The sequence below is a fragment of the Hemitrygon akajei genome, chromosome 19, assembly GCF_048418815.1.
Source record: "Hemitrygon akajei chromosome 19, sHemAka1.3, whole genome shotgun sequence".
Taxonomy (NCBI): Eukaryota; Metazoa; Chordata; class Chondrichthyes; order Myliobatiformes; family Dasyatidae; genus Hemitrygon; species Hemitrygon akajei.
Genome location: NC_133142.1, coordinates 29,173,052 through 29,200,632, shown reverse-complemented (window position 1 = coordinate 29,200,632; position 27,581 = coordinate 29,173,052). Strand labels below are relative to the sequence as shown.

General features: G+C 38.6%; 1 protein-coding gene across 2 annotated transcripts in view; it reads left to right on the top strand.

Annotated features, from left to right (window-relative positions):
• adamts9 (ADAM metallopeptidase with thrombospondin type 1 motif, 9) overlaps window positions 1–27,581 on the top strand; it is a 248,365-nt gene that overhangs the window by 160,263 nt on the left and 60,521 nt on the right. The window contains exons 29-30 of one of the 2 annotated variants that reach the window (XM_073072324.1): window positions 1,499–1,666; window positions 25,934–26,104. In XM_073072324.1, the coding sequence (XP_072928425.1) occupies window positions 1,499–1,666; window positions 25,934–26,104 (339 nt within the window). The remainder of the gene's footprint in view (window positions 1–1,498; window positions 1,667–25,933; window positions 26,105–27,581) is intronic. The other variant, XM_073072325.1, reaches the window with a different exon arrangement.

The following is a 27,581-nucleotide window of genomic DNA, read 5'->3' as shown; positions in this document are numbered from 1 at the left end:
CTGTAAGCAGATTCTTTTAAATGCATTTTAAGTTGAATTGCATCATGTTTGCAATACTGCTTCTGTGTATTGCCTCAGAATATCTAAGTATTTGTAATGATATTGTGTGATTTTGCAACTGTTATCAATGTCATTATTTTTATTTCTTTTTAGAGATACAACACAATAACAGGCCGTTCCTGCCCACTTGCACCCATTTAACCAATGAACCTACTAATCCATATATCTTTGGAATGTAAGAGGAAACCCTCACAGTCACAAAGTGTCCACACAATCTCCAGCGTAGTTGAACCCAGTTTTCTGGCACTGTATTGGTGTATTGCTAACAACTATCCTACTGTGCTCCGCATTCTATTTTAACATGATTTTTTTCTCAGCATCTCTGCATCTATGTGCATTTACATAATTAATTATTTTATTTGTGAGCCATATGAAAATGTAATGCAATCAGCCTGAGAAAAAATTATTACCCAAATTAATAAATGAAATTTGAGCAAGCTGTGTTTATTATTCGATTTGTAGTAATTGAGTTCAACAAAATTCTTGTCAAATTTAAAGCCCAGGAGATTTAATAAAGTTGTGAGCTGCAAGTTTCAACATATTTCAGGCTTGTTTTTCTATAGTTCTAGGCAACATAAAAGAAGACAAATCTTTTTTATCTGTCACCAATCCACTGCATGAGATTCAATGAGATTCCTGGGGATTTGCCCACTATTTCACACCAAGCATATGCCTGCAGATATCACCTGCCAGGAATATAACCTGACACCTCCTTATTCTGGCTGTTTTACCCCTTCCTTTCCAGTCCTAATGAAGGGTCTCAGCCTGAAACATCTACTGTATATTCCTCTCCATAGATGCTGCCTGGCCTACTAAGATCCTCCAGCATTTTGTGTGTGTTCCAGAGTCTTGATTGTTCAGTGGATGCCGTAACAAATTAATTTCAGTAGTGTAGGATTTACTTCATGTTGAGTTTTAATGTCATTTCTTTGCCTACTCTGCTCTGAATGTTTGAGCCTTCCCATCTACTTTCTTCAGACATATTTCCTTTAAAGAGATTTCTCATGCATCAAGTATTACCTCTGTTCACAAGAGTTTTCATGCTTTGAAAGAATTAAATTGCTTTGATTTTAATGTATCTGCTAACTATTCTTGAAGACAGTAATTGCATGTGTTTGTAGTCAAATAATTGGTTAGAAAGGGAGGCATGAAAAAACACCAGTCTGTTATTTATGATCTGAGTAACCGCTCAGAATCGAAGGTACATCAGATTCCTTAGGAGCTCTGACCGCTGGAGTCAGCTATAAAAGCACATGGCTTCCATTAAAATGAACAGAGTAAAAGCTGATCTGTCTGTTCCTTTACAATTGTGGCATTTGCACTCCTTTTTCCTAGTTGATGTATTATGCTTAAGAGAGGACTAAAGAAGATATTCTCTGTAAAACTATAAGGAATACTAAGCAAGTGAAATTAAATTTTATAACTAATTTATTTTCAGTGCTCCATTTCCTGTGGGAAAGGAAGTAAATATCGTACTGTTTACTGCATGAATAAAGAAGGAAAGGAAATAGAGGAAGAAAATTGTAAACATCTGGAGAAGCCTAAATCACAAAAACGATGTCGAGGAGGTAGATGTCCTAAATGGAAAACAGGAGAATGGTCAGAGGTAAATTATAAGACTTACTACAAATTATTGAAATTATTTTTTTTATGGTTTCCCTTTAAATTCTATGTTACATAGCAGTGAAGGAAGTTAAAACATAAGCTGAAATATCTGCTTTTGAGTAAAGGAGATTTTTGTTTGCATTTTTCCCACTGTCGTAGTACCAACCAAGACTACATGCCTCACTTAACCCAGGACTGTGGTTCTGTTTTGAGATCAGACTTCAGGGTTTCCTGGCTGCCCATGGAGATAGCTAATTTGAGGTCTAGGCTGGATGCCTGATTATTAGTTCTATAGGGTACTTAACAGTCAGCTGAAGGAACAACCAGAGCCTGTGACAATGCAGCACTTCATCAGTATTGGTCTGGAGCACAAGACAAAATCATATGCTCAGATTTGTAGAATGGGTCTCCTGCTCATAATCTTTTGTCTCAAATGAGGCTGTTATCATTATTCTTGTATGCAATGGTATAGAGAACTGGCATTTTATTAAAAAGTTGGTGTATTGACAAGTCCTCTCCAGATCCAGCAGTATACTGTCATGAAACCAGCAGAACTACTTACATCAGGATACTGCGATCCTTATAGACCTTGTAAGGTGAAGGGCTTTTGCCCATCACTTAAGAAACACGGCAGGTCAGAGGAGCTAAGAGTCAGGGAAGATGCTTCCTATTCTGGAGATCTATTGTGATCTATTATGTCTCATCTTCAAAGCACATAAATTATCTAACAAAATACAGAAAGTAGAGCAGTTTGGCCCATTCTGTAAGTCAAACGTCATTATGTAAGCCAGCTAAAGGAATTAGAATCAGATTTAATATCACTGGCAAATGTCGCAAAATATATTGTATGTAATACATAATAAGACTATAAATTAGAGGTGTGTGTGTGTGTGTGTGTGTGTGTGTGTGTGTGTATTATTGTATAATGTATTATATGGTATATAAATTAAATAAGTAGTGTAAAAGGGGAGCAAAAATAGAGAAGTAGTGTATTTGGGTTCATTGTCCACTCAGAAATCTGATGGTGGAAGGGTAAAAGCTGTTTCTACAATATTGGGTGTGTGTCTTCAGACTCCTCTACTTCCTCGCTGATGATAGCAATGAGAAGAGGGCAAGTCCTGGGTGATGGGGCCCTTAATGATGGGTGCTGCCTTTTTGAGGTATCACCTTTTGAAGGGGTCCTGGATGCTGAGAAGGGTAGTGCCCATGATGGAGCTGGCTGAGTTTTTAACTTAACTGCAGCTTTTTCTGATCCTGTGCAGCGAGCCTTCCATACGGGGTGCTGATGCAACCAACCACAATGCTCTCTATGGCACGTCTGTAGCACATTGTGAGAGTCCTTTCAAATTGCTAATGAAATATAGCTGCTGTTGTGCCTAGATCCAAAGTCAGGTAATAAAAACTATACTATTTTGAAGTTGTTCCTTCACACAAAATTGAAAGAAGGCCTACACGTGTGACTATGGTGACCACACCACAAGTGGCAACTGTGAAGCAGATTAACACCCATCTTGGACTGACACAGAACTGCATCCCACAGATACAGCTAACTTCCTCAAGGTAAACGCTGTAGCCACGTATCCGAAAAAAAATGGTTACAGTCTGTAAGGCGACCATTCAATTTGTTGAGTCTGCAATAGTTCCAATTAAGATCAAGCTAGCTGTTTCCACTTGGTTCTTCTTATAGCCCTGCAAATTCATTGCCTTCAAAATACTTATCCAGGTCTAGTTTGAATGATACAATTGAGTCTACTTCCGCTACAATGCATGGCAGCTACTTGCTGAGTAAACTGCTTTATCCAATACTTTTAACAGTTGTTTTCACTCTTTGCCCTCTTAGTATCGACCATTCTGCCAATGAGCACAGTTTCACTGTATCAATTCTGTTTGTAACTTTCATGATTTGGATACTTTCTTTAGATTGCCTCAAGACTTTTTCCATTCCAAGAAAAACAATTCCAGCTTCCCAGTCTATCCAAGAAAAATAAACAAACATTCTCATCTCTGGAAACATTTTAATAACTTTCTTCTGCACCCTCTCTGAACCTTTCTTTCTTAAAGGATGGCACTCAAAACTCATTGCAATGGAACCAGTATTTTATAAGTGTTCTCCAAAACTGCCTTGCACTTCCAATCAACAGAATCCTGTTACTTTTATAACCACTCTCTTAGTCTATCCTGCTTACTTCACCTAACGATGTACGTATAACACAAAATCCTCGTTCTTTTATCCCTGTTAGTATTGTGCCCCTTCCTTTGTCTATTCCTCCTCACAGTTCTCTTTGCCTCAGAGTTTTGTTTCATCTGCAGAAATGTGCACAGCATACTCAAATGTGTTTTATTATTACATAGAGAGAGAAGTAGAGTTCTTGTACAGATCCCTGAGGGACTCCACTGCACACAGTTTTCAGTCTGAAAATAAACTTTGCTATTACTTTTTCCAAACCTCAAACCATGCTGCTACAACTCCTATTTGTCCAATGGAATTCAATCTTGCTCACAAACTTTCAAGTAGTACTTCATATAAATACAACATCAAACACAATTTTTTATAGACCTTCTTAGTAATTTACACAAAATTTATGTTAAGTTGGTTAACACAAAAGATTCTGCAGATGCAGGAAATCCAGAGTAACACATGTAAGAAGCTGGAGGACCTCACAAGGTCAGGCAGCATCTATGAGGAGGAATAAAGAGTTAATGTTTCAGGCTGAGACTCTTCAGTCCTCATGAAGGTTCTCAGCCTGAAATGTCAAATTCTTATTCTTCGCCATAGATGCTGCTGACCTACTAAGTTCCTCCAGCATTTTGTATCTGTTAATCAAGTTGGTTAAACATGATTTGCTACTTTCTCTTATCAATCAACACTTGCCCAAAAGGCTGCTAATTCTGTCCCTAATTATTATTTCTGGAACTTTCCTACCACTGAGTTAAATTAATTGGTCTAAGCCTAAGGTTACTGGATTTATCCCTCTTTTTTTGAAAAGAATGTAATATTTGCTGATTATCATTCGTTAAGCACTACCTCAACATCTTCAGATATTAGGAAGGTTATTGATGGGATGACTGTCATTTCCTCCTTTACAGCCTTCTGCAACCTAGCACAGTGCAGAAGGTTGCCATAGGTTATGACGGGACATTGATAGGAAGCAGGGCTGAGCTGAAAAGTGACATATGGAGCTCAGTCTGAAAAAATGTTGAAATTGAAGACAGAATACAAGGTTAATGGCAGATTTCTTAGCAGTATGGAGGAACAGAAGGATCTTGGGGTCCAAATCCATAGATCCCACTAGGTTGCTGTGCATTGATAGTATGGTTAAGAGGGTGTGGGGTATTCTGTCTTTCACTAGTCAAGGGATTGAGTTCAAGAGCCACAAACTAATGTTGCAGATCTATAAAACTCTTGGTAGACTTAGAGTATTGAGTTCTGTTCTGATTGCCTCATTATAGGAAGGATGTAGAAGCATTAGACAGGGTGTGGGGGCAATTAACAGTATGTGGCCTGGATTAGATATTATGTCTTATGAGGAAAGTTTGAACAAGCAGGGGCTTTTCTTTGTAGAGCGAAGAAGCATGAGATGTGATATAATAGAGGTTTTTAAGTTTATAGAGGGCATAGATAGAGTGGACAACCAGCACCTTTTTCGCAGGACAGCAATGGCTAACAGTAGAGGACATGCTTTTAACATGAGTGGAGGAAAGTATAGAGGGATGTCAGTGGTAGATTTTTTACACGGAGACTGGTAAGTGCCTCGAATAGACTGCCAGGGCTGGAGTAGAGGCAGATACATCAGGGACTTGATACCTTTGAAATCTAAAAATCAATTATTTTATTCAGTAATACTGTTTCCACCTTTAGTTTGTGTTTTAAGTGTGTTTGGAAAGAAGGTGATATGGATGGCAATTGTACTGAGAAGCAAGGTGAGTATGTCCTTGAAACTCTGCCAATCTTGTGATGACAATGCTCTCCCACAGTGGTCTTGAATAGCAATTACAGGGATCCTGACTGGTTATTTATGTGTGCTGTGTGTGACTGTGGTTCTGTGTTTTGCGCCTTGCCCCAGAGGAACACTGTTTTGTTTGGCTGCACTCATGTGTACGGTTGAATGACAATTAAAGCTGAACTTGAACTTGAACTCGTATCAAAGCAAAACTGAAATCCAAGCCAAAATTGTGCATGATTCAAATTGGTGCTTAGATGAGGTGATGTTCTCATGGCACTTCTAAACCTCTTCTGGGCAATGGTGTTGCAAAGTAGGAAGATCCCACTAAAGAGAATTGCTGCTAAGGGGTTTCTAGCACTATTCAAAACTACCCCTTAAAAGCAAAATCAAGCCAACTACTTAATTGTACATAATGCTGATGCCTTGAAAACTGCTTTGGCTTAACATTTAGTCAAGTTGTGAGTATTCTTTACAGTCCTGATCAAATTTTATTGAGCACAGATAGCTCTTAAAAGATATGGACATTGAAACTTATCCAGCCCCTCCACTGTTCTTATCATTAATGGTTTTGGTATGGCTGATCATTCACAATTTTGAGTAATCATGACCTTCTTGACCTCTATTACAGACGTTCTCACTCTGTAATATTATTTATAATGAAGGTTAAGGAACAGTAGATGGGCTTTGTCATTACCCAACAAATGTATGACATCATAGACTCCAGAGTATTGTCTCAGTGTGGCTGGGCTTCTCTTTAACCCATCCTGTAAACTCTTGACAGCTGGTGAACCCTGCTCTTAACCTTCCTAATCATAAGAGCATTAGGTATTTTTAATGCTATTAAAAGAATGTCATGTTTTAAATTAAAATAACAACTTATTTTAAAATATTGTCAATCTTTAATAAAAAGCAAACTGAAATTATTTAAACCATTGTGAAATATTAAAACATTAAACTGAAGCAAAATAATTTTTCTAAAACTGAGTTTCTCCTTCTGTCTCCTGACCCATATCCTTCACTGGAATGCAATTTCCATGCTGGGTCTAGCCCAATGTTATGTTGAATTTGTAAAAGACATTAATGAGGGCAAATTTGGATTATTGTGCACAGTTCTGGTCACCTACCTACAGGAAAGCTATCAATAAGAGAGAAAAAGTACAGAGAAATTACAAGGATGTTGCCAAGATTTGAAGACCTGAGTTATAGGGAAAAGGTGAATAGGTTAGAACCTTACTACTTGGAGTATAGGAGATTGAGGGAAGATTTGAAAGAGGGCTACCAAATTATGAGGTCTATAGATAAAGAAGATGGAAGGAGAATTTTTCACAGGCTGTGTAGATTAGAACTAGGGTCATAGGTTATGGGTGAAAAAATGAAATATTTAAGAGGAACCTGAGGGAATACTTCACTCAGAGGTCGGTGCAAGTGTAGAATGAGCTGTCACAGGTGACAGATGCAGACTCAATTGCAGCATTTCAGAGAAGTTTGAATAAGTACATGGATGAAAGGGTTATGGAGGGCTACGGTGCAGGTGCAGGTCAATGGAACCAGGCAGAATAATAGTTTGGCACAGACTAAATAGACTGAAGGGCCTGTTTTTATGCTGTAGTGCTCTATGGCTGTGGAGACCAAGTCATTCAGTATATTTAAAGCTGAGGTTGTTAAGTTCTTGATTAGTCAGGGTGCCAAAGGTTATGGGTAGAATGTAGAAGAATGGGGTTGAGAGGGATAATAAATCAACCATGATGGAATGGTGGAGCAGGGTTGATAGGTCAAATGGGCTAATTCTGCTCCTAGGTCTTATGGATTCTCGTTCTAGATTTGATATCCTCAGTATAATGTTGGCCTTACATAAGCACTGGCCATTTCTGATGCATTTGAAAAGTTAAGTGAACCATTTGAATTCATTGAGTCCTCAGAACTGTAATGTACCAAGTCAGAAACTAAAACATTAACTCTGGACATTGTTAGAATAATTTGAGAGCTCTTGGTAGAATGGAGAAACAGAACAAGTAGAAGATGACATTGAATGCAGTACACCAAATTGGAATAAGTAGAAGTAAGCTATCCCTACACTTGAAAGTTGCATTTGTGTTCCTAGACAAGGGAAGGGAAGAAGGTGTTGTGTATCCTATAGCTGAATGGGGGAGTGACATGTAAAAGGAGTTCTGTTAAGATGGTGACACGTTTGTTCAAAGCAGCCTCTCTGGGTCTAACAAATGGTGCAAATGTGTATCTTAAGAATTTTTTTGTGATCACAGGACCCTGGTGGATAGTGGTAATATAAAATACAGTCAGTTCATCTCATTGGTTCCTTGGCGAGACCAACAGTGGGGGAGCTGCATGCCTTCAACTGTTGCACAGACTAAGCCCTCATGCCGTGCGCCACTTGTTACACCCACCCAGGGGAGGAGGTGCCAAAGGTAGTGTGGGATAGAAAAGAAACACAGCAGGCCCCCTGGAATCCATGCTGGGTTGGCAGCTAGCCCCTCCTGTCAGTGCTGCTCTCCAGAGTTCACTCCATGAAAGACAAACCAGATTGCTTGTGGCTGACCAAGCATGAGTCAAGTTGATTTGCCTTTATCTGCTGAACGAGTGTGAGATGAGGAACTGCTCTATACTTGTTCTTGCAGAAACATGGCTCCAGGACAGCATCCCATGCACCATCAATCTTCAGACAATTCTATAATTTTGTGTCCTGTGTGTTGGATCATAACTATATGTGCTGTGTGTGACGTATGTACTGTGTTTTGCACTTTGACCCCAGAGGAATGCTGTTTCATTTTGCTGTATAAATGGGTATGATTGAATGACAATTAAACTACAAGGGGACGGGGTGTTGGTAGAGGTGGAAGATTGATCCATGGAGTCATGGGAGGGGTGGTCCTTTAGAATCAGAAGTAAATGTATCTTACAGCCCCACGTTAAAGAAGGTGGAAATTATGAAGATTGATCCATTGAACACAGAGTCTGATTGGAAGTTGAACATAAAGGGAAATCTGTCATTGATCTGGATGGGTGGAGACAGAATGAGAAGTAATCCATGAAAGGGAGAGCAGGTGTAGTTGCGAGCCTCAACAGACAGACAACTAACATTAAGGAAAGTGAAATCTGTCTCAGAAGCATGGCTGTGGGTGGCATCATAGCAGTTAGTGAAATTGGGAGAATGGAATGGCGTCCTTACAGGATGTAGGATAAGAGGAGCTGCAGTAGGATAGGATGATTGTGACTCTCTCTTGGATAAAGAGCAGATAACGCTGAGAAACTAGACCTTCAAGCCTGCTCTATGTACAATGAGATTATGCTTGACCCAATGCTGTCCTTAAGACTACTCTTCCTCGCTCTCCTCATTCCCATGACTTCCTTATGTTTCAAATGCCTGCCTAAATCCATCTTTAATATATTCAGTGACTCCACCTCCTCCACTCTCTGAACAAAGAATTCGGAAAACTTGTGACCTGCTGAGAGAATTATGGCTTAAAAGGGCAACACCTATTCTGAAACTGTGCCTCCTTGTCGTGAATATCCCCGCAAAGAGAAGTATCCTCTTACTACTCATCCTGTCAATCCCTGTGGAAGTTTAGATGTTTAATAACCAAGTTTTCTTCTAATCATCCTGATCAGAGGCCCATTGTTCACAATCATTCTGCATGTATCAACTCTTTCATCCCAAGAATCAACCTAATGATCCTTCTCCAAACAAAACTGCTTCCAGTTGTGGTTTACTCATATCCTCTAACAGTTCATTCATAGTTTCTGGCACTATGGCTTGACAATGGAGGATTTAAGAAATCACAAAATGTCTGTACATGATCATTATTCAGAAATCACACACAAAGTAAGTTGTACTTACCTTCCTTGCATCATTACAGTTGAGAGTCTGTTCCCAATTGCTGTCTCCAAGCTCAAGACTTTCTGCTTCTATATCCCGTTACATCACCACAAAGCCTTTGAAAAAATTCTTTGTCATTAAGCTAAGGCACTCCCCAGGTTTAGTTATTTTCAATCGGAAGAGTTTCTGAATATTGAGATTCAAAATTTAAGAAATATTTTCAAAGTTAAGCAGGAGCTTGCTCAAAAAGTATGCAGCATCAATCAATTGAAGCTAAAACGTTGAGCTCCTTCTTCAATCCATATGTATGTTAAGTGTCATTTCACACTCGTAGTGATAAATGAAAAGAAAAATTGTTATAATACATGCCATGAGAGCTGAAGAAAATGCATTTGAAAGCAAGGTCAAAATATGATATTGGATATAAGAGATATTTTAGATGCAAACTGTTTCATAAATGCATTCCTTCACAATAAATTACCCTGAGTTTGTTATAGCACATCTTTTTAATGCTGTGAGCAGTACATTACAATTCTCTAGTTTGAATTATAGTTTTCTTTCTGTCAGTCATAAACACCTACCTAAGGAGCTTTGTTTTGTTCATCATAAAATGCTACCAGAGGCCAACTCTTTTCATTCATGAATCAGGTGCATAAAGATGAGTCATAAAGATGCCTACCACCCAGGTAACCTTGCTTCTAGTAATACCTGGTGATACTAAACCTAGAAAAGCAAAATATATCATTAGAAAATGTTTCAAATTTTATTCTACAGTGCAACCATTCATTCATTGATTTTGTATTGATGCACACAATGCAAAAACTATCAATGTGGAAGCATATTTAGGGTATGTGTTCTTTATGTTTTGCTGTCCTGGATATAAAGTGATGCCATGTGATAACTGGTTATGACCCCACAAGTTTTGTGAGTTGTAATAGACAAGAAACTATCAAATACTTACTAGTTTCCATGTTTAAACTGAAATTAAACTGGACACTATTCCTCCATTGTTTCTATGTAACTTACATTAAAAATTTATGATTTTTAATGCATAGAATTTTAAAAATATATTTGACTAAATCATCATTCTCTTCTTGCAACTCATTTGTCCAAAGGGCAAATTTGGAGAATTATGAAGAATGAAAATAGGATTTATTTGTGCAATAGGTTTTTAATCAGTGTAAATGTGGGGCCTAGTGCCTGTTTTAGGCCCTGTGGGAGAGTGGGTATCACAGACTGGAGCAGGAGTCAGATCAGATCTAATCTGGGTTTTTTGTTTTCACAGTGCAATGGTTTAAAGGAAAAGAGGAAGCAAAAAATAAATATGATTTTTTAAAGACTATTATAGAGCCAGAAAGTTCTACCATATACCACAGTTCTACCATATATTCTTCTTCACATCAACCCTTCCCAGCAAGGCAGAAGGCACTATAGATGTCTCCTTCCTTCATCTGCTAATCTTTGATACTAATGAGGTCGAAAGCCCAGTTTGGACAAGAGTTGGGGTTTCCAGTTCTGGTTTTTATTCCCATCATCACACTTACAATTGGGCAATGACAAATTCCACTTCTTTCGAATTGAGTCATATTAGGTTAAGAATGCACTCCTAAATGTTAAATTAACTGTATTTCAAAAGATATAAGAGAACTGCATGCCAAAAACATACTATTTGATCCAATTAATTTAGCTTTGATCATTCTGCAGGTCACAAGCTATGATAACTTATTTATGCATAATTTCATTCTAACACAACTAAGCAAAGACTTTCATGGCTGGAACTTACAGAGAAGGTCATAGAGTCATAGAGTTATACAGTACAGAAGTAGGCTCAACTTATCCATTATGTCTATCTATGTTAATCCTTTTGGCCCACAAGGCAATTAATTCTGAGGTAAACTGTCACGAGCAAGTTGGGATACTTAAGCAAGTAAAGGAGACCCAAAATTGCTGATTCATCTTCACCAGCAACTTCCCAATTGCAGTACTTTGTTGTACTCCGCTGGGTGACCAGCAACAGCGTGTGAACTTGCAGCGGTTTACCTGCTGCTTTGCTTAACAAACATAGTTTAAGATCATATCCTATTGGTTGGAATTGACATCAGAGGTCACGACAGTATGGAGCAGGTAGAACTGAGAATTGGAGAACGATTATTAGATTAGGAGCCAGGAAGAGCACTGTGCATTTGAGAGCCTGGTTTAAATAAACATGAATGACATATCTTGCCTCTCAAATGTGTGATATATGCACATCTCACAACCTGTTGGTGAGATTGTGATGTATTCCCAGTTCATAATTTTAGCAGCCTCTCCCTCAACCCTCTCCCATTTGAAAAAAGGGTGGATCTTCAACTTTGACCCCAATATATTGAATCTGTTTTAATATTAGCTAAATCCAGAAAGTTTATTTCTTTTGAATTCACTGTGAACATAAAAAGTAGGTATTGCAATCTAAATGTCACAGCATTTGAAGCATAATTATGATAGTATCAAGATTGTTACAGATTGCCGCTTTCTGTAAACTTTCACATGTATAATTGACCTCAGTGTTGTGGCATTACTACAGAAATAAGGCGCCAGTTCCTCTGAGGACAATGGCAAGTCTCAAATCTTTGCTGGACCCAAGTTAAAATTTTTGGTCTCTGATAACCCTGTAGAATATTTATATGGAGGGTATACAGGGCAATGTCAAGGGATAATGATTAGACATTTATATGAATCATAATGTAATTTTAGAGACTCAGCATGTTTTTAAAGTTGGGAGAACCATTTTTGACGAAGTTAAACAGCTTCTTCGGATGGATACAGCAGGATAAATAAAGAGGAAACAGAACTTGCAGTGTACCTGGTTTTAAATAAATCATTTGCTATTTTACCACATTAAAAAAGCAAGTGTCCATGTGGCAATACATGAATCCATGAGACAGTCAAAGGGAGAGAAAACAAAGACCGGATGTTACTGAGGATTTTTCATGTTGGCTGACTATCACTAGTGGTTTCTAAGAAGATCTGTATTTTACACTTGGGTATTTATACATAATTAATGACTGAGGTGCAAGAACAGACTGAAGAGCATGCAGTTGCTGATGATGTGAAGCTAAGTGGGGAAGGGAGCTGTGAGGTGAATGCAGAGAGTTTGTAGAAGGACATAGACAGGAATTCCTAAGCATATGAGGTAATATTGTGGTAAAATGTGAAGCTGTGCACCTATGCATATTTGAAGAGAAGATATGCAGAACGTTAATTAACTGGTGAGAGATTAGTACTTATTTATGTCCAGAGGTCCTGGGCATGTTGGTTTAGGAGATGCAGGCAGTTAAACATCAAGTGTGCCATACAATTATTTTACATTTTCCACAGTTCCTGAGGAGATAAAAGATTGCATAGAGGGAGAGAGAGTTCCAAAGAAGTGAGCGGGGTGTATCGGCACATTCTGTGCACCTCAGTTCCCGAGGAGACATTGGATTGCGCATTATTAGGCACTTGGCAAGGTCCAGTAAAAAGAAGTTAGGTTTAAGCAGAGCAGCCATTGTCTGAGTTGGTCAGTGTTAGAGTGGGGGGATTGAGGCTTTGGCTCATCGAGGCTTCAGCTCATCAAGGGTTTCACGAGAAGAGGCGTAGGCCATAGGTAGATTTTTTTTGTTATTCATTCTTTCTTATTGCACACTTAGAGCAGTAGGGATGCCAGGCAGCATAATGGAATGCTGCTCTTGCAGAATGTGGGAAGGCAGAGAGACCTCCAGTGTCCCTCATGACTACACCTGCAAGAAGTGCATCCAGCTGCAGCTTTTTAAGGACAATGTTAAGGAGTTGGAGCTAGAACTGGGTGAACACTGGATCATTCAGGAGCTGAGGATTTGGTAGACAAAATGTACAGGGAGGGGGTTACACCTAACGTGCAGGACAGAGATAACTGAGTGATAGTCAGGAGGGGAAAGAGGTTAGGCAGCCAGTTCAGAGTACCTCTCTGTCCATTCCCCTCAACAACTGATATACCAGTTCAGATATTGTTGGCAGGGGTTGGGAATGGATGACCTAACAGAGGAAATGCATAGTGGTCAGATATCTGGTACTAAGTCTGGCTCCAAGACTCATAAGGGAAGAGGACAGAAGGGGTGAGCTGTAGTGATAGAGGATTCATTGGTTAAGGGAACAAAAAGGAGTTCCTGTGGATGATAATGAGGTTTCCAGATGATACATTGCCTTCTGGGTGTGAGGGTCAAGGACTTCTTGGATAAACTCCACAGCATTCTACAGTGGGAGGGTGAATAGCCAGAGGTTGTGGTTCATGTAGGTAAAAGGGGTGATGAGGTCCTGCAAAGTGAATTCAGGGATTTAGGTGCTAAGTTAATGGACAGGATCTCCTGTGCCACATGCTAGTGAAGTCAGAAGTAGGAAGGCACACAGTTTAACACATGGCTAAGGAGATGGTGCAGGAGGGAGGTCTTCATATTTTTAAATCATTTGGCTCTCTTCCAGGAAAGGTGGGACCTGTACAAAAGGGACGTTTTCCATCTGAACTGGATGGAGACTAATATCCTCATGGGAGGGTTTGCTATTGCTACACAGTAGGATTTAAACTAGAGTTTCAGGGGGATGGGAACCAAAGCACCAGAACAGACAGTGGAATGGCTGTGGAGATAGATCCTACATAAAAAATCAGAATTCAAAAGATTGACCATAGTGGGACTAATGCTCTGAGCTGTATATATTTCAGTGCAAGGAGTATTGTAGGAAAATGGATGAGCTTGGGGAATGGATTCGCATGTGGAATTATGACACTGTAACCCCAATAGTGGGACTTGGCTGTAGAATGCGTAAGACTAACAGCTCAATGTTCTGGGCTTCCATCGTTTTAGACATTATGGAGCGGAAGGGATTAAAGGGTGAGGTGTTGCATTACTAGTCAGGGAAATTGTCACAGTGCTGCTCAGACAGGAGAGCTCATCTGGTTTATGGGTAGAACTGAGGAATAAGAAAAGAAAGACCATGTTAATGCCATTATATTATAGACACCCAACAGTCTGCAGGATTTAGGGAAGCAAATTTGTAGAGAGAACATAGACTTGCAAGAGACATAAGGCTGTGATAGTAGGTGATTTTAACTTTCTATGTATTGACTTGGACTCCCATACTATAAAAGGATAGGAAAGAGTTTGTCAAATGTGTTCAGTAAAGCTTCCCTAATCAGTACATAGAAGTCCCAACTAGAGAGAGCGTGATACTAAGTCTCCTATTAGGAAACGAGACAGGGCAGCCGACAGAGGTTTGTGTAGGGGAACTCTTTGCTTCTAGTGATCGTAACACCATTACTTTCAAGATAATTATGGAAATGGATAGGTTTGGTCCTCAGGTTGAGATTGTAATTTGGAAAAAGGCCAAATTGGCTTGCGTCAGAAAGGATCTGGAAGGCGTGAATTAGGACAGGTTGTTTTCTGGCAAAGTGGGAAGCCTTCAAAAGTGAAATTTTGAGCGGACAGACTTTGTATGTTCCTGTCAGAATAAAAGGCAAGGATAAAATGTTTAGGGAACCTTGGTTCTTGAGAGATATAGAGGCCCTGATTAAGAAATAGAAGGAGGTGCATAGCAGGTATAGGCAGGCAGGAACACACAAGGTACTTGAAAAGTATAAGAAATGTAAGAGAACACTTAAGATAGAAATCAGGAGGGCTAAAAGAAGACATGAGGTTGCTCTAACAGACAAGGTGAAGGAGAATCCTAAGGGCTTTTACAGATATATTAAGAGCAGAAGTATAGCAAGGTACAAAATTGGTCCTTTGATAGGTCAGAGTGGGAATCTATGCATGTGGCTGAAAGAGATGGGGAAACCTTAAATGGATTTTTTGCATCTGTATTTACTCGGGAGATGAACCAGAGGCAAAGCAGAGGTGAAATCATGGACCGTATACAGATTACTGAGGAGGAGGGGTTTGCTGTCTTGAGGCAAATTAGGGTAAATAAATCCATAGGGCCTGACAAAATGTTCCCTCAGATCCCATAGGTGTCTAGAGCAGATATTACAGGGACCCTAGCAGAGATATTTAAAACATCCTTAGCCATGGGTGAGGTGCCTGAGGATTAGAGGATAGCAAATGTTATTCCATTGTTTAAGAATAAACCATGATACTAGAGGTTGGTAAGCCTGACAATCAGTAAAGGGAAAGTTATTTGAAGGTATTCTAAGGGACTGGATATATAAGTCTTTGGATAGACAAGGACTGATTAGGGATAGTCAACATGGCTTTGTGTGTGGGTTGGTCATGTGTTAAGCAACCTTATAGATATTTTTCAAGGAAGTTACCAGGAAGGTTGCTGAAGACAAGCCAGTGAATGTTGTCTACATGGACTTCAGCAAGGCCTTTGACAAGATCTCACATGGAAGGTCGGTTAAGAAGGTTCAGTTACTTGGCATTTATGATGAGGTAGTAAATTAGATTAGATGTTGGCTTTGCAGTAGAAGCCAGAAAGAATGGTAGTAGGTGATTGTCTCTCTGTCTGGAGGCCTGTGACTAATGGTGTGCTGCAGGGATTGGTGCTGGCTCTGTTGTTTGTCATCTAGGTCAACGTTCTGGATGATAATGTGGTAAAATAGATCAGCAAATCTGCGGATGACACCAACATTGTGGGTGTAGTGGACAGTGAGGAAGACTATTGAAGCTCACAATGGGTTCTAGACCAGTTTGAAAAATGGGATAAAAATGGCAGGCAGAATTTAATACAGCCAAGTGTGAGGTGAGGCACTTTGGAAGGATCAATCAGGATACATAGCTCTTACATGGTTATCAGTAGAGCACAGTGGGATCTGGGATGCAGATCCATAATTCCTTATAAGTAGCATTGCAGATCGATAGGTTGTAAAGAAATCCTTTAGCACATTGGTCTTCATAAATCAATATATTGAGTACAGGATTTGGAATTTTATGTTGAAATTGTATAAGATGTTGGTGAGGCTTAATTTGGAGTTTTTTGTGCAGTTTTCATTACCTACCTACAGGAAATCAGTAAGTTTGAAAGAGTACAGAGAAAAATTAAAAGGATGTTGCTGGCACTTAAGGACTTGAGCTATAGGGGAAGGTTGAATAGGTTAGGAATTTATTCCCTAGAATGTAAAAGATTAAGATGTGATTTGATAGAGTTATACAAAATTATGAGGGGGTATAGATAGGGTAAATACAAGCAGGCTTTATCCACCGACAGTTAGAGGTCATGGGTTAAAGGTGAAAGGTGAAATGTCTAAGAGGAACATGAGGGGAAACTTTTTCTCATGGGGGGTGGTGAGAGTGTTGAATGAGCTGCCAGTGAAAATGGAAGACAGGGGTTTGACTGCACTATTTAGGAAAAATTTGGATAGGTACCTGGATGTGAAAAGTATGGAGGGCTATGATCCGGGTGTACATCGATGGGATTAGGCAGATTAGTTTTGTGGCATGGACTAGGTGGGCTGAAGGACCTATTTCTGTGCTGTAGTGTTCTGTGACTCTATAATGAGAAAAGGGTATGTTAGAATTGCGAGGGTTGGAGAATAAAATAAGAAAATTTGTCAGCCATTGTGTAAGACTTTGAAGAGACCATATTGAAATAATGTATACAGTTTTGTTCTTAATGATTGAGTAAGTGTATACTGGCCTTGGAGATAGTGCAGAATAGATTTATAAGAAGGAGTCCTGTCATGAGAAGATTGTTCTCTGAAGAGTGTGAAGGGTTGTAAACCCATGAAATTTAGATGATGGAAGGCTATTGATGTTGATTCATAGACTCCATTCAAAGTTGGGTTGAGAGACTTTTGGAAACTAACATAACTGGTTGACATAGAAAATGAGTGCAAAAATGAGCTATTGACACAGCAAAGCTGTGAGCTTACTGAAAGATAGAGCAGGCTTAAAGGGCCATTTGTCTGTTCTTGTTTCTTTTTTTAAATCTTCCTCGTCCTTCATCCTTATTCTTGAATTAAATTGACTTTATTACTTACGTCCTTAATATGCACGAGGAGTAAAAATCTTTACGTTACATCTCCGTCTAAATGTGCAATGTGCAATTTATAATGAATAGTTTGTACAACAGGATGGTCAATATAACATAGAAATACAGTTGTGTCGGCATGAGTTAAGCAGTCAGATGACCTGGTGGAAGAAGCTGTCCCGGAGCTTGTTGTTCCTGGCTTTTATGCTGCGGTACCATTTCCCGGATGGTAGCAGCTGGAACAATTTGTGGCTGGGGTGACTTTGGTCCCCAAAGATCCTTTGGGCCCTTTTTACACATCTGTCTTCGTAAATATGCAGAATAGTGGGAAGTTCACATCTACAGATCTGGAGGCAATCATTACTAGTACTCATGCTAAGTGTTCCATAAAATTTCAGACCTAATTATTATCCAGATTTTGTTGCATACAGATACAGATTTTGGAAGTTCCTGGTGAAACAACTGAAAGCAGTTGCTCCTGCAGAAGTTCTGTAATAGCAATGTCCAGGGACTGGAACGATTAGCTGCCAATAATGAGAACTTTTCAAACCTGCACTACCTTTCAGTAAGATCATAGTTTGGAATCAGAATCAGGTTTAATATCACCAGCGTACGGTATGTTGTGGAATTTGTTGTCTTTGCAGCAGCATTATATTGCAATACATAATAATAAAGAAAAAACACTGAAGTAGCCCAAGATCTTAAGGCACAAACTAACGGAGATGGGAGTAGACTCTCACATGGTGGATTGGATAGTGGACTACTTGACAGATAGACCTCAGTATGTGCGGTTGGGAGACTGTAGGTCTGACACGGTGGTCAGCAGCACAGGAGCGCCGCAGGGGACCGTGCTCTCTCCGGTCCTGTTCACCCTGTACACATCAGACTTCCAATATAACTCGGAGTCCTGCCATGTGCAGAAGTTCGCTGATGACACGGCCATAGTGGGGTGTGTCAGGAATGGACAGGAGGAGGAGTATAGGAAACTGATACAGGACTTTGTGATATGATGCAACTCAAACTACCTGCGTCTCAATATCACCAAGACCAAGGAGATGGTAGTGGACTTTAGGAGATCTAGGCCTCATATGGAGCCAGTGATCATTAATGGAGAATGTGTGGAGCAGGTTAAGACCTACAAGTATCTGGGAGTACAGTTAGACGAGAAGCTAGACTGGACTGCCAACACAGATGCCTTGTGCAGGAAGGCACAGAGTCGACTGTACTTCCTTAGAAGGTTGGCGTCATTCAATGTCTGCAGTGAGATGCTGAAGATGTTCTATAGGTCAGTTGTGGAGAGCGCCCTCTTCTTTGTGGTGGCGTGTTGGGGAGGCAGCATTAAGAAGAGGGACGCCTCACGTCTTAATAAGCTGGTAAGGAAGGCGGGCTCTGTCGTGGGCAAAGTACTGGAGAATATAACATCGGTAGCTGAGCGAAGGGCGCTGAGTAAGCTACGGTCAATTATGGAAAACCCTGAACATCCTCTACATAGCACCATCCAGAGACAGAGAAGCAGTTTCAGCGACAGGCTGCTATCGATGCAATGCTCCTCAGACAGGATGAAGAGGTCAATACTCCCCAATGCCATTAGGCTTTACAATTCAACCGCCAGGAGTAAGATATGTTAAAGTGCCGGGGTTGATTGTATTTAATGTATTTAAGTAAACTACTTAAGAACTTTTTAAAAGCTATTATTAATGCTTTTGGAGAGAGTGATTTAGATGCATATCATATTTTTACTGAGTTAAGTATTGTATGTAATTAGTTTTGCTACAACAAGTATGGGACATTGGAAAAAATGTTGAATTTCCCCATGGGGATGAATAAAGTATCTATCTATCTATCTATCTATCTATCTATCTATCTATCTAGTAAGTATATGCATATAGTATATTAAATAGTTAAATTAAACAAGTCGGGCAAAAAAAGAAGTGAGGCGCTGTTCATGGTTTGATTATCCATTCAGAAATCAGATGGCAGAGGGGAAGGAGCTGGTTCTGAATTGCTGAGTGTGTGAGTTTTTGCCTTGACTCCAAATTCTCCCTCAATTCCCATTCCACCAATCCCCTTAGTTTTTAAAAAGTTTTGACCTAATACAATGCTGTTAAAATAATAATAAAGGACAAAGAGCAACAGGAGGGGGAAAATGGCCTGGAGTGAAGTTTGATATATCAGAGGCAGACTCACACCCTCTAGGCCCGTATAACTAATGCAACAGTTGCATCATTTTATCCTGATCTCCATATTCCAGCATTATTAAGTTAGCTCTGGAAGAAATTTCAATGGGAGTTCCCACTGAAAATGTTGCTGCTCAAACCAGTGCTAATTTTTACATTATTAACATGCTGCTGCTCTTTCTCATTTTTAATCGCTTAGAGTTTTCCATGTTTATGTCCATCTTAATTCGTGTAGAATGAAATTTGAGTTTAATCCCACATAAAACTATAGAGATAGATGGTATCTGGAAGGCCATTCAGCCCATTAATCTTGTACCTACACTCTGAAATTGTACTATGCCATGACATGGTATAAGAACTGGAGAATGAGAATCTCTTTCTCCAGTTCTTTTACCATGTCATGGCAATTTAATTTCTCATGCAAATATTAATCTATCATTTATAAAGCAGTAGATTATAATACTAACCATTTGTTGAATAAAACCTCATGACTCCTGTGATTCATGCTATTCACCTCATATCAGTGCCTCAGACCTTCATCTGTTTCTATTTTTGTATTCCACACAATCTTCTTGTGATTTTAAACAAATCTGTAAAAGAACCACAGCTTCTCTAATCATTGTGTAGCTACAGTCCCTCATCCTTGGAGACAATCCAAGAAATCGTCTCTGTACCCAATCAGAAACTTTCAACACTTTCCTAAAGTCAAATGCACCGAACTGGACACAGATTTAGCTGTGACTAAACAGTTGTTTTATACAGCATTAGCTAAACTTATTAGTTTTTGTACTCTGCATTTATTGACAAAGCCCAGGGTGTCATTACCAAAAGGTTGTTGCTCATCTAAAATGTGAAATATTCAGTTGCACATCTTCTTTAATTTTGGGGCATTGGGTCTTCTAACAGCTGGAAGCCTTATAGTATATGCCTGTTCTAGGAAAACACAGAGGCCTCAGAGACTTGTGGCAGGGTAAAGGGGTGAAGAAAATGTATCAGAGGTGAAGTAGTGGAGTGTTTTGATCTGCTAGGTGTTGAAATGCAGAGGGTTTGTGACCTTGCTCCTCAAGACATTTACATGAAATTGATCTTCGGTCTTATTTTTTGTATGGAGACTTGTACTGAGATAAGTGACAGGGGATTGAAGATTGAGTGAATAGGGTTTGAATACTGGGAATTACTGGGTGGGTTTCAGCGAGCAAGGCCCTTATTGATGCAAGAAATGGTCCTTCCTATTCAGCAGCTCAATAATTGGAGCAGGAGTAGGCTATTTGATCTTTGAACCTACCATCCCATGAATTAAGAATGTAATATCCCTGCACTATTACCACATCCCATTCATTAATATTGAGAAATATATTGAATCCCTGTTTTGAATTAACTCAGTGGCAAAGTCTCAAAAGCTCTTTGGGGTAGGGAATCCCAACAGTTCCCCAACCTCTATGTGAAGAAATTGCTCTTCATTTTAGATCTAATTATAGTTTATATCCATTATTCAGAGATGCTGATCCCTGGTTCTCCATAATCCTTCATTCCCTGAAAGAATTCTATAAGTATCTGTCACACTCCACTCTAGACAAAGCGGGTCCAGTTTGACCAAGCATCACTAGAATCAACATGGTGAATCTTCACCTTACCTTCTCTATGGCAAGTATATTTATTTTGATGTAAGGAGACCAAATCAGTCATGCCAGGGGCTAGCTGCTATAAGATACCAGTACTCCTGTACTTAAAACCTCTTCTAATGAAGTCCAACATACTATTTGCCTTCCAAATTACTTGCCACACCTGTATGTTGGCATACAGTGATTTGTGTCCAAGAACTCCCAGGTGCCTTTGAACATCAACATTGTCTCACCATAATAAAAATGCTCTGCATTTCTGATTTGTGCAACAAAGTGGATCAGCACGTATTTTGCTACATTTTGTTGCATCTGCTCTGTTCTTGCCCACTCACTCCCCTAGTTTGTATTCCCAGGTATCCTCCTCCCAACTCACAATTTTGTAACATCTGCATACATAAAATATGATATTTACCCCCCTCAGCAAAATCATGATGTCATGTGTGAATACCTAAGGCCAAAGCACCAATTCCTATAGTATCCCACCAGTAACAGCTTGTCAACATGAGAAAGATTTATTTATCCCCATTCTTTGCTGTTAACCAATTCTTAATCCATGTCAATAAGATTTCCCTATTTTCATGTGTACTATGCTTGTCTACCAACCTCCTGTGTGGAACTTAATTGAAAACTCATTGAAAATACAAAGTCCTTTGGTTTTCCCTGATCTTATTTACTATTCATATCCTCAAAGAAACACATTAGGTTAGTCAAACTTGATTTTCCTTTCATCAAACAACATTTACTCTGGAACAACCTACTTGCCAATGTCGGCTTCCCCATGATCGCTCAACTCCAGAACTCATTACAGACCAAAAGAGTTGAATTCTAGAGATGAGAATGCCTGTCCTTGAAGTGAAGGCAATACTTGGCCAAATGTGGCATCTGGGTGCCCTGCTAAAGCTGCAGTTCATGGGCATGAGCACCAGAGGGAAAACATTCCAATAGCTGGAATCATATGTCGCACAAAACAGATAATTGGGGTTGTGAAGTTCAAATAATCTGGCCGTAGGACATCACGAGAAGAGTTTCTCTAAGCAATGTCCTATGCTCAACATCTCCAACCACTTCAACAATCAGTTTTCTCCTTTCTATCAAGTCAGATGTGGGATGTTCATGGATGTTTGTGCCACGTTAAGTTACATCTGAAACTCCTCGGCAAATGAAGGGAGTCCATGACTCATGGAGGAAGACACAGAAAATGCCGAGGCAAGGATAGATAGATACATCACACAGCAAAAGTGCCAGAGAGGGTCAATTTTTAAGTCAGTGTTACTTTCATCAAGAAATCCTCATAATTGACCAAATCCTCAACCAGACCAGCCACGTAAATTAGTCAGAAGACAGATGTTTGCAACAAATAGGGTACTATCCTCTTGCCTACTTGATTGAAGCTCCACTCCATCCAGGTCAAAGCCATCTGCTTGAATGGTGCCCCTTCAACCACCTAAAGTGTTCATTCCCTCCATCATCGTCACGCAGTGAGCACAGTGTGTACCATTTACAAAATGCACTTCATTGATTCCCTAGGCCACTCTGACAACCCACAACCTCTAGCACCAAAAACAACAGGGACAACAGGCACTTTAGATCACCTTCAATGGCAGTATCCTATTTAAGTCATGCACTCTCTTAACCTGGAAATACATTACATCACCAATTCCTTCATTATCAGTCTGTCTGAATTATGGAACTCTCTTTGCTGACAGGTCTGTGGAAGTATCTTCATCAGAAAACAGCAATTGTTCAAGAAGGCAGACTTACTACCTTTTCAAGGGCAATTATGGATGGGCAATTAATGCTAACCTTGACAGGAACACCCATATCCTCAAATGGGGAAAAAAATCTTTGTCTGAAGAATCCTGTTATTCTTTAAAAGAGTTTTTTATTACATGCGTAACTATTATATTCCAGCATTTACCCTGTTACTGCTATTAGCCAACATGACCCTGTGACAATAGTACATCCTAACACAATCTGCCCCATTTTGCTCTTTTAACACTTCAGATACATGGGAAATATTACTCCACAGAGATCACGTCAAGATGCAACAAAATTGAGCTTGGAGGTGTGTGCTCAGATTTCCAAAGCGACACTAAACAAAACGCTATGAAATCAGAATCCACTGAATACTTTTCCAGATTACAAAATGACAGTCATTTCAACTCTGATTCCAGCCCTCGGTCGCTTTATACCCTATCGCCTCAGCGTTGCTGACAGCACCTGTACCTACAGTGGAATCCATTAATGCAAATGCATGATATCAACAGTTCTCATCTACCTCATCAAAAACTTCTATCAACTGTATCAAAAACTACTTACCCTTAAATCCATGATGTTATTCTTTATTATTTCATAATATACTCCTGTTGCCAGTGATAAACTGACCTGTATTTTTCAGCTTTATTTTTCTCCCCTTTATTTGAAGTGGTTGTAACGTTTGCAGTTTTCTGGCTCCAGCCCTACCTCCCAAAAACACCAAAAGATTGTGGCCAACACCTTATACTTACTTCCCTCAGTAACCTGGGATATGGTCTGTCCAGATTAAATGACCAAACATCCTTTAAATTGTGCTACTCTTACAAAAGCTTCCCTATTATTTTCATTAATTTCATCTGTTGTCCCAGAACTTCCCACATTTACCATGATACTGATATAGTACACATATAGTACTCTCAATCATGCCTTCTGTCTGCATAAAGAATCATTTTTGATCATATTTAAACCCCTGCATCTCTAATAATCATTTACTTCAATGAGTCGACAGAACATCTTTAATTTCCTTTTCTACTTTGTTTGTAGTATATTATTTAGCATTTAAAACTTTCTTGTGATACAATTTCTCTGATGACCAGCAGACTAACATGTATTTTAAACGCATGAATTGAGTGAAGTGGACGTTCTGGAAAACTGTAGGCCTACTGTAGTCCTGACGAAGGGTCTCAGCCCGAAACATTGACAGTACTTCTCCCTATAGATGCTGCCTGGCCTGCTGTGTTCCAGCAGCATTTTGTGTGTGTTGTTTGAATTTCCAGCAATCTGCAGATTTCCTTGTGTTAGGTCTACTGTATGCTGTTTTTCGGTCTGCACTAAAATAGTTGATGTATGTTTCAAAAGGCATGGATTAGTTCTGAATGGCCCTGTATATTCATAATTACTGTGAATAGAACTGCACTCCCCATTGAACAAAACACATTCTGGCATAGTATTGATTATTTTCAAAGCTGTCAACATATCTTTCAATAGTGAAACATAGAAACTGAAGAATCGAATCAGCCTCTCATAGGTGTTCAATCTCTGCCACACACAGTTTGTGTGCCTTTAGTTCGATACTTCTTTAAGACTTAATTGAGCAACCAAGAGCTGGTGTTAGTTTTGAAAACTTCGGTGATTTTCATTTTTTCAAATATTATTCATCAATTTCATCCAAGAACAGGCACTTAGATTATTAAATATTCTAAAAATATATTTTTCATGAATATTCAAAGAAATTAGCTGCTATTTTATCTTGGACAATATTAAGAAAGTATTTTTAGCAAATACTTAATTCAGAGTTGTACATTGACATCATTTTGATAGTAGATTTCAAATTGAAGTGGATTATGAAGATAAAAATGGAAACAGGTTCTTGTGTGAATAGTTAAATATCTGTTCCACTTTGAATTGGATGGGCTGTTTCAAATCTGGTTCTGATCAAATCAGTAATGTTATACGTTTATAATGCACTATTTTAACCTTTCTAAAAGAACATGTGCTGCTCAGGCGTTTGAGAAAAAATGAACATTATCCGATGTGCAGTTCATATAGTTTTAAGGCAAAGTTACTATTAAAGCTAATCTGTTATTAAAACCAAGCTATTGCTATACTTCTCATCAGACCACATTGCATTCAGTTGATTTTACCAAATTAGAGAGTTTGTAGTTGTGACCTAATTGTAGATTTAGGAACAATTTGCTATCGTTTGAATTCTTCAAAACAGTTATAAAGTATTTTATATATATATTTATGTCATATATTTATAATGCTTAAAAGACTTATACTTCAGAAATATTTTTCACTGCCATGGCTGAAAGACCATGAAGTATTTTTACCCTCCCCCCCCCCCCCCCCCCAAGCTTTGGGCAAAGCTCCCAAATTCCAGACAGCTATAAATTACAGCACTGTTTGCAAGTTGCTGATGTAGTTTAAATAAGTGCTCTTAAAATATTGATGCAAGTTATGCTAATATTCATTAGTTTAATTCATTTTGAAGTACATAGTTAACATCACAGAGTTTGCCTTGTTGATTTTTACAGATTGTACTCTATGCATAGCTCAAAAGCCCAAGGTTTCCAATTAAGACAAAATATTATAAATAATGAACTTTGTAATGTAAAATAATGAGATTGTATTGTGTATGTGTGCATAAGATGAGAAAATATAGTTAATTAATCAGAAATTTCTTCAAGATACAATTTAATTATTTGTAGATAAATTATGGTCAGGCTTTTCATGTTATTTGCTTTTGTAAATAGTGCATGAATTTTGTTAGTTATATTTTCCAGACAGTGGTGACTATGTCAGGCTGTGGTTTAGTTGTTCAGATGTGAAATGTCAGTACACTCAAGAAACATAAGTGAAAATTTTAGTTTCTAAAAGGACGGAATCTAGATATGAAATTCATCAAAAAAAAGTTAAAATTAAACTTGTACTGAAATACAAGAAGTTTCAAACAGCTACTTACCTCTGCCAATCCTACAGTGTTCGGCCTTATGTGGAAGTGGAATTCAGCAACGAGCCGTCTTGTGCCAGATCTCAAATCAAAGCATTGAAGATTCGCAGTGCAGTCAATCCACTAAACCTGCTTCAGTTCAACCCTGTCAAAGTGGAGTATGTTTGCTTTACAGCTGGCACGTTGAAGAATGGGAGAAAGTAAGTACAACAGCTGCAGCAGACAGCAAAGGCACTGTTCAGAGTAAACAAGAGAAAGGAACTCTTCCTGGCATGCACCAGTCTTACTTGAGGTGTGATTTGTAAGCTCGGATCAGATGGCTGGCTTCATGTGGTTAAGGAGGATGTTTGACGTATGGCCAAAGAGCGGATAAGTAAGAGGAAACAAAATCTCTGCAGCATAGAATTAGGATGTCCAATTCAATAGCACTTTAGATATCATATAACTGAAAGAGAAGAAGTTTAATGACCTTTTCAGTTTAAAATAATAATTAACCTACCATTTCTGTATATTATGATCCTATAGTAACATGATTCTTTCTTTCTATCAAAAGTCAAACTCCTCTACTTATCTAGTTTAATACAAACATATTTGTTTAAAAGACTTCAAATTGTACAACTGAGTGGCATAATTGACTTAATAGCAATGAAAAATTTAAATTGTACAGTTAGCTACTCTGTAATTGTGAAGGTTTTTTTCAGATTTTTCTTCTCATTTATCATGTTGATTAACAGTAAGAATCTTGCGATTCAATTTAAAGTGGTCCCAAAGCTATCAAAATTTTGCAAGGTAAATTTGTTTATTTTTTTAAGGAAATCTGTTCTCTCAACTAGCCTTTTCTCAATTCCAGCACCTGGAATTAATTAGAGAGCCCACTGTAGTAAGTTGAGTTAGATCTGTCATGATGCTTTGATAAAGAATTCCAGACTGCAAGCAATTCGTGCATACTCTGGAAATGTACAACATATTACAGACGCATTTCCAAGAAAAGTCTTAAAACAGCCATGGCGCAAATTAATCTTTTTTTTTTGCTGGAAATTTGTACTAATGTAGTGCAGATATGCAATGTGCTTCTTTTGGCCTTCTATTAACGCCTTATTTGTCTGAAGACATTATATTTGTATCTTAGTATTATTAACCTTGATGATTAAATTAAAAAATTAATATTTAGCCGATTTCAAAAGAGAAACAGGATAGAACCAAACTCCATTTAGGCCACTAAAGCATTCTCCTGTAGATTTATGCTGAATCTGTAATAAATTAATCTATGGGGGGCCTTGCATTAGCAATTTTGGAAATGGCATCAAGGTCAGAGTACACTGGCATACAATTTACTCCACTGACTGCTCTTAATTTCTCTATACTTACCATTTCTTAAGAAACAAATCAATTGGGGAATCCTAGGTTTTTTAAGGAATAATCAAAAGAGCTCAAAGCTAAAAGATTGCTGAAATTCTTTAATATAAAAGTCAGAAATATTTCTTCTTTCTAAAGCGCCTTCATTTATTTTGTGATCTGAATAAAAAAAATTCTCAATGATAATTAATTTGTTCTTTGAAGTTTCAATAGACCTACATACATACATATATATGTAAAACAAAAACATGAGAATAAAGCAATTAAATGTTCAAAAACAATATTGCTTTGATACAAAAATTTGTATTACCAGCTATTGCT